Source organism: Malus sylvestris, chromosome 14 (genome assembly GCF_916048215.2).
Source record: "Malus sylvestris chromosome 14, drMalSylv7.2, whole genome shotgun sequence".
Lineage (NCBI taxonomy): Eukaryota > Viridiplantae > Streptophyta > Magnoliopsida > Rosales > Rosaceae > Malus > Malus sylvestris.
Window position 1 is genome coordinate 29,831,276 of NC_062273.1, and position 7,898 is coordinate 29,839,173.

Below are 7,898 nucleotides of genomic sequence, written 5' to 3' on the forward strand. Positions count from 1 at the left end.
TGACTCATTATTTCAATGAGGCTCAGAAAGGCTAAAGGCATTTAAGCCCACCTTTGGCTAACAGTCAAATAACACACGTTCTTCTAAAATTTTCAACCAGGGATCACTCGTATTTTTGTCAGCTTTGTGCTTGGAACCCAAGACCAGGGATAGGGATGGTCAATGGGTACTCATTTAGTTAAATAGAGGTTCATTTAAGTATAGATATGTGTTAATTGTGGTGGTGACTGGCGGTGATATATGAAGTATCCATGGTTTGATGATCCCTAATTTCTGACTTGGAATTCTACCAATTTCCACTTGACCACTTGTTGTGGTTATTTTAAAATAACTTTCGAACAAGCCCTTAAAGTAATAGTAGTAACCCCCAAATCAACAATGTATAAACTACAACAGAGAAAGAATTCAACATAAATGACTGCAAATGAATCTTGTTGAGTTTTTTTATTCGATACAACAACGTATACATTACAACAGAGAAAGAAATCAACATAAATGACTGCAAATGATGAAATGAATACAGATTTATTTGGGTAGATTAAGAGAGGAAATCAAACAAATCAACATTAACAGTAGTAACCCCCCAAATCCGTTAAAGAAACAATGAAGTTGATAAGTTGCAAGATCTTTATTTAACTTGATAAGTGGATCCGGCTTCAAATACAAAAAAGTATATCTCATTTGATTAAGATTGTTGGGAAATTAATAAATATTAAGTTGTTATTTTCCGAAGTAACCTCTGTTGGAAGTTCGAGTGATGGAAGAAAGCACTGAAACGACAGACATACAAACGGCTCCAAACAACAAAATTCCAGTAGCAATAATTGCCTTGTCAAAGAAGCTACTATTCTTGGATTGTGCTTCATCCAACTCTGACTCTGGAAAGCCGCCTGGTGCTGCCAGCACTGGAAATATAAACTTGAGGAATTTTTTGAAATCAAAACCCACACCAAAACCAGCTCCCACACCCGAAGGTAGAAGCAAGCTCACCAATGCATGCACACGTACGTATTTCCATGTCAATCTCATGCAAAAAATAAAAAAAAACAAAAAAACAAAAAAACAAAAAAAAACCAAGAATTAATTATTAAATGAATTGAGATTTTCTTGTTACAACTTACGACATGAGATTATAAACTACTATAATCTACCGGAGATAATTCGAAAACCTTTTGCACATCTAAGAAAAATGAATTAGGAATGAAGAGGAGTCCGGACCTTGTCACCGTAGAAATCAAACTGCGGCATGCATTCGTTACGTATCAACCTCTTTTCGGTGAGGGCATAATATATACCGAAAGGTAACTGAAATAGCGTGTATGCTGCTCCAATTGCTGCTGTGGAGAGCATAAACCTGCAGTAGCCATTTTAATCTTATATATCAAGACATAAAATCCGGAAATACAAAGTTTGTACAAAAGAAATAAAAAAGGATTGAGAATTTTATTTGTTTCGAAGAAAAGATATAAGCGTTATGATTACTATTAATTAATGATAAAAATTTTAGGCCTAGACGTCGGTGACTTGGTGAAATGAATAGTGACCCTCTCCCATATATAACATTGTGAATTTTATTGTATCTCCGATGTCTGATTCTATTATCCAACATCTAATACGTACCTGAATGAAAGGATATCATAGAAATGTGTTTCGGTACCATCCTCAAGTGTGAAGTTATCAAGAACGAGCAGCACCCCGGAACCAACTAATGATAAAAGAGTGAAGATCCTCAGCACCAGAATCGAGTTAGGAATAGCTTTAGACGAGGGCATTATGATTAATCTCAATCAATTGCAGTGAGTATACGATTAAACATGCACGGACTCTTTAGTTTTATAAAGAAACTAGAAGCCGTCTCTGTTTGTCCATCTCTTTCTCTTGTTAATGTCAAGCATCTCAATTTGTCTGCATTATATTTGTCATGGTACAAAGTGACAGCCTTATACTAACAACTAGCCGGAGGTCCTGATGTTGAAAAACGACATATTAATCTGCTTGGTGTTTCTACTTCTAGATCATTTCTCGCATATAAAATGCGACGAACGGGCGGCATGATGTGGTTAGGCTATTCTTTTCTGAACTGTGATACAAAATCTTTCAATTATACAGCATCTCTAAGGCTCAAATTCAGAGCATATTGAAGGTAGAAGAGAAAGAATTTTCATTTTTAGAGGATTAAAAGGAGCCTTAGAGAATTGAAATTTGTAAGTTTTCTTTTTGAATAATATATCTTCTACCTCGAAGTTGATCACAATTTTTTCATTTTTTCCTTCAATGTACATTGAAAATAATGTTTTATTGTTCAGATCAATCTTCTATACCAAAGGAAGCTTAAATTCACGTAGGCTAGGGCCACTTTAATTATCTCAATGTACAAAGATAAAAATAAAATAAAATGCTTGCAAATCACAACTAGCCGATGGCATTTACATTCATACACTCTTATAAAAACAAGTGTGCAGAAGAGCCCATTTATGTAATACCACATTCTAATAACTCTTTAAGGGCCCGTTTGTTTGGCTTCCCTAAGTTTCGTTAGATTAGACTAGACTAACTATTATTGTGGTCAAGCGTTTGTTATCATGCGGGACTAACATTAATGAGATTAAGCGGGACTTGCCTAGACTAAGGGCGTCCCTAGAGGTTCTTAGCTAGAGTCCCTGAAAACCAGGGGACTAGCTAATTAAGACATGCTTCATGCTGCTCGCATAGCTCTCTGCTCGTGTCCTTCACACTTCTTCTTGCAGTTTAGTGCCTTTGGATGCAGACAGTATAGCACTTTCTACAAATCATCTTCTTTCTACAAATCATCTTCTTCTTATTGTACTTGCGAAGCCATGAGAGAAGGCTCGATAAATCCCTCCGCGGAGCCTCTGCAAACACAACCATTTTCAAGCCCAGATCCGGCAAAATGGAAACAAAATAGCAGAAAAATCTAGAATTGTTCCATCCTCAAAACCAGATCCAACCCCAAAATTCATTTTGAACCCAAAATCCCAGAATACCCAAAAAAATCTACAGCGGGACACTTTTGAGTTGTAAGTTTTGTGCATTTATATGTTTGTCGATCACTCAGCGACAAATCTAGGATTCAAATTTTGAGGATTCTAGTGTTAAAAGTTTTAGATAGAAACAAAGCGCAAAGCATGAAAAAAAAATTTAGTTTATTCACTGAGATATTTTGTTGAACACTTATTGAGCTTTTGTTATCAGTTGAACTATGTGTAGCACACATATAAATAGATATAGGCATCTGCCAAATTTATCTTATGATTGCAATTGAGAGCATTTGTTGAGTGTTGTCGACGTACTTACCAACTACTATAGAAATATGCTAAGCATGCATTACATTAAACACCTAATGTATACAAAAGAGATTCGTACGAAATATTCGAAAGATCCATAAAAGACTTTCACATGTGTTTCCCAAATTTCAAATGGCAAATGGTCCTCAGACTACATTGCCTCATTGTACGTCCGTCCTTATTGCTAAGTTGTTTTATGAGTGTCGTTCACTGAGTTCTCAACCTAATTTACCTAACATTACCATTTGTTTAAATTGTTGACTTTGTTACATTACCATTTGTTTAAATTGTTGACTTTGTTAATATGCGCGTCTCATCTAAATCACCTAACATTACAATTTGTTTAAATTGTTGACTTCGTTAATGTGCGCGTTTCATCTAATTTACCTAACATTACCATTTGTTTAAATTGTTGACTTTGTCAATGTGCGCGTCTCACCGATTATGAACTATATTATTTTTTCATACATACGGTATTATTTACAGTGGAGAGTGAATTAGCCTCATAATAGGATAGTCAAAATAATTTAGTTCGAATTCATTTTGTAAAAAATCAAACTTAAAACCTCTCAGTTACAAGTAAAATGAATACATTATAAATAAATAATTATCTAATCAGTACAACTGATTAGTACTGTATATTACCTTATGAATAAACAAAAAAGGTTAGAAAATTGGCATTAGTATAATAAAGGAGTGTGCTATCCACATACTCAAAATTACTTCTCACACACCCCTTGTTAATTTATGCCCGTTGATCTTCTTCAATTCATCTGATCCAACGGCTGAAAATTAGAAAGGTGTATGAGAAGTAAAATAGGGTGTGTGGATATCACATTCCATAATAAATATAACAAACTAGCAGCCCAAACAGTCAATGTTATACCAGAAAGGCATATCCCCACCCCCACCCCCACCCACTACCACTAGCTGCCGATGCCATGCTGACTGGTTGCTATATTGTATAATATATAGTACTGTTGTCCCAAGCTTCCTATTTCCCTTTGGTGTAAGCTTCTGTTTGGGTCCTGGCTTGTGGCCAGTGACTCGGCCTTTGTATCTGCTTTGGTTTATTGAAATTATCTTATGGATTAAAAAATTTTAAAATTACTGTTGGAATAACAATTTGAATGGGAATAGGATCCTCTTTGTGGGAATACGGATGATCAATCAATCGTATCCTTTTATCGTATATCGTACGGTTAAAAATTATTTTAAAATTTTAATTTAAAATTAAATATAAATAGTACCTAACGAAAACTGACTATACGATGTACGATAAATGAACACGATTGATTGATCCTGGATCCCCACAAAAAGAATCGGAGAGGATCCTTGTCCATTTGAATGGACAGCTGAATTTATACGGACGGCTGGCGTGGTGGCTTGGGAAAAATGTGGGTGTAATTATGAATAAGAAAAGTGTGGCCTCAATTGAAGCTAAGGTGGGAAAATCAATTAAGTTGGTTTGGACGTATGAATCCAGGGGCAGAGCCACCAAGGGACTAGGATAGTCCCCGGTCCATTCTAACTTCATCTGAGGTGTGAACCTCATGGAAGAAGATAAAGCAAACGACGTCGTTAAACTGTTTTGATTTTAAATATTTTCGGCTGTCTAATGAAATGATAAGTTTGGCAAGGGAGTTTTAAAAGAGATATGCAATTTTAAATGGAAAAAGCAACGCCACTTCTGGTTCGATTCTCTCACCTAATAGTAATATACACCCTATAATTTTCTAAAGCAACTCACCTTCTTTATTTGCAGACATGTCCCCCTTTTCCTTCTTCTACTTCTTTGTATTTTCTTTTTTTTTTTTTTTTTGGCGAACTGGAATCAATATCAACCGGGCAAAGATGCCAAAGAAACAAAGAAGCCTACCCCGAGGCAAAAGCAAGCAGCAACAACTAAGGAAAAGCAGTACAAAGAGGTAAATACGACATCGCACCAAATGCTAAAAATGTCACTCCTCATGCTGCCTGGAAGAAATTAATGGGGACAAGGGAGACCATCATTACACAGAACATGAACAAGGGATGATGGGGGTCTGTTGACCCAAATATTATCACATACCTCCCTACTTTGCCGCAACGCCAGACGATCCGCAGCCATATTGGCCGGTCTTGGTACCCAAGACCAGCGGCAGTCATAAAAAGCCTCCCCCATTCTTTTGCATCGCGCTAAAATTGGGAAAGCTTCCCAACTGCCCCTCGTATCCGAGTCTCGAATACAGGATATGGATTCCTGAGAGTCAGATTCCACAATGACAAAATTCCATCCCATACTTCTTCCAAGCTCACACCCATGCAGCACTGCCAAAGCTTCAGCCACTGCCACTGAAGAGGCCGTGACCCTCCTCCTGATCGCTGCCACAAACCTGCCCCCATCGTCCCGAGCTACCACCCCCACAAATCCTGAGGCCCCACTCCTTAACCAACTAGCATCCACATTAATTTTGATAAAACCCACACAAGGAGGAGACCACTGGACATCAATAGCCGAACCATTGACAGAAATAGGCAAACTACATACCGGAGCCTGAGTATAATCCTTGAAGGCAGCCACAGACTGGGTGATGGCTGCGATGATCTGTCGAGGAAAGATAGGTTGTTGATTGAAAAGAAAATTGCATCTTGCCTTCCATATAAACCAACAAGTTGTAGCAACATATGAAAGCATGTTGTTCCGCACACTTATCTGCCCATTTACTGAATCAACAATACCCCCCAACCAATTAGCCCAATTTGTGACCGCACCCCTCCGCAAGCCTCTAGTTAATCTCCCCCCAAGCCATACCTCCTCAACCCACGAACATTGGAGAAAAAGATGTACCAAAGATTCGTCATACCTATTACAAATAGGGCAGATTTTTTACGAAGATGATCGACGAATAAACAAATTTACTTTCGTGGCCACTGCCTCTTGTAAGGTCTTCCACATGAAGGATCTAATTTTTGGCTGAACCTCAAGCTTCCAAACACACTTCCAAACCTGTTTTGGGATGAGGGCAGATCAGTGAGGGTTTCCAGTTCGCTGCTGTAGATTCCTGGTCAAAGCCCAATGATATCCGGATTTTACAGAATAGATTCCATTCTTCACAAAAGGCCACACTAATCTGTCTTTCAAAATCGGATCACCCGAATGTGTCTCGTAAATCGCCTTGAGTTCCTCCTCCAACAGAAAGGGTTTAAGGAAATCAATCTCCCAGCTATCATTATCAGTGCTTAACAAAGAATTCACCCTGAGATTTAAAGAAACAGGAACTGAACCCAAGGGAGATGGGTGTCCTGACGGGATAGATGGCAGCCATCTATCCACCCAGACCCTGACATCCTTTCCATTCATTATCTGCCAGTGAGCACCCTCCCGAAGTATTTCTCTACCAACCAGGAGGCTTGACCATGCCCATGAAGCTCTTCCGCCCCTCTTTGCGTCGAAGAAAGAACAGTTGGGGAAGTATCGGCCTTTAATGACCGACGCCCACAAAGAGTTTGGTTCCATTAACAACCGCCAACACTGTTTCGCCAGAAGAGCGTTGTTGAACTCCGTAAAGCACCTCAAACCAAGCCCACCTTCATCTTTCGACTTCCCCAATTGTTCCTTAGAAACCCAGTGAATCCGGTTCTCCCCTTCATTTTGCCCCCACCAAAACTTAGATATCAGAGCGTCCAGATCATTGCAAAAAGTCTTAGGAAACTTGAAAAGATTCATAGGATAAGCTGGAACTGCTTGCGCCACTGCCTTAATTAAAACTTCCCGCCCCGCTTGCGAGAGAGTGGAGCGTTTCCAACCTTGAATTTTTCCTAAAAGCCTTCCTTTTACATACGCAAGGCCACTTCTTTTAGATCTACCCCAGATGGCCGGCACTCCCAGGTAAGCTCCCGGGTCCCCTACTTTCTCCATCCCAAGAATGGTTGCCAGATGGAGAGATAAATGTTCCGGCACATTCCCCCCGAAGAACACACTGGATTTGGATTTATTTACCTGTTGACCCGAAGCCGAGCAATATTCGTCAATAACCTGGACTAAATTTCTACAGTTCCTCGCCTCCGCCTTCAGAAAGATCAAAGTATCATCCGCAAAGAAAATGTGAGAAATCATGGGACCGACACGGTCCATTTGGATCCCCTCAATCCGCCCCCTATCACTCTCCCGTTGAATAAGGAGTGATAACACTTCACTGACCAGCAAGAATAGATAAGGGGATAATGGATCCCCCTGTCTAAGCCCCCTTGAGGGAGTGAATTTAGAACCTGGCTGTCCGTTTAGAAGAATGGAAAAATTCACAGTAGAAATGCATCCCATAATCAGACTCCTCCATCGACTATTAAAACCCATCTTCTCCATAACTGCCATCAAAAAATCCCACTCCACACGATCATACGCCTTATGCATGTCCAGTTTAATTCCCAGCTCAAAGTTGCATTTTGTCTTTCTATTTTTTAGAAAATGGAAAAGCTCATGCGCAATACCGATATTATCTTGTATCTGTCTTCCTTCCACAAACGCATTTTGTGTTGTGGAGATCAACACCGGCAGCAATCTTTTTAATCGGCTGGCTAAGACCTTGGAGAGAATCTTGTAGGAGTAGTTGC

General features: G+C 39.2%; 1 protein-coding gene across 4 annotated transcripts; it reads right to left on the minus strand.

Moving 5' to 3' along the window:
- Window positions 1-415: 415 nt before the first annotated feature.
- Window positions 416-1,849, minus strand: LOC126600654 (CASP-like protein 4D1). Of its 4 annotated transcripts, none has more exons than XM_050267258.1 (3): window positions 1,621-1,849; window positions 1,219-1,354; window positions 416-896 (listed from the first exon to the last, which is right to left on the minus strand). In XM_050267258.1, exons 1-3 carry the CDS (start codon window positions 1,770-1,772, stop codon window positions 678-680), a joined length of 507 nt encoding a protein of 168 aa, XP_050123215.1. In that variant the 5' UTR covers window positions 1,773-1,849; the 3' UTR covers window positions 416-677. The 4 variants fall into 4 exon arrangements, with proteins under 4 accessions (XP_050123215.1, XP_050123214.1, XP_050123216.1 ...); XM_050267257.1 differs by having other exon boundaries at window positions 416-905; XM_050267259.1 differs by having other exon boundaries at window positions 416-918.
- Window positions 1,850-7,898: the final 6,049 nt, after the last annotated feature.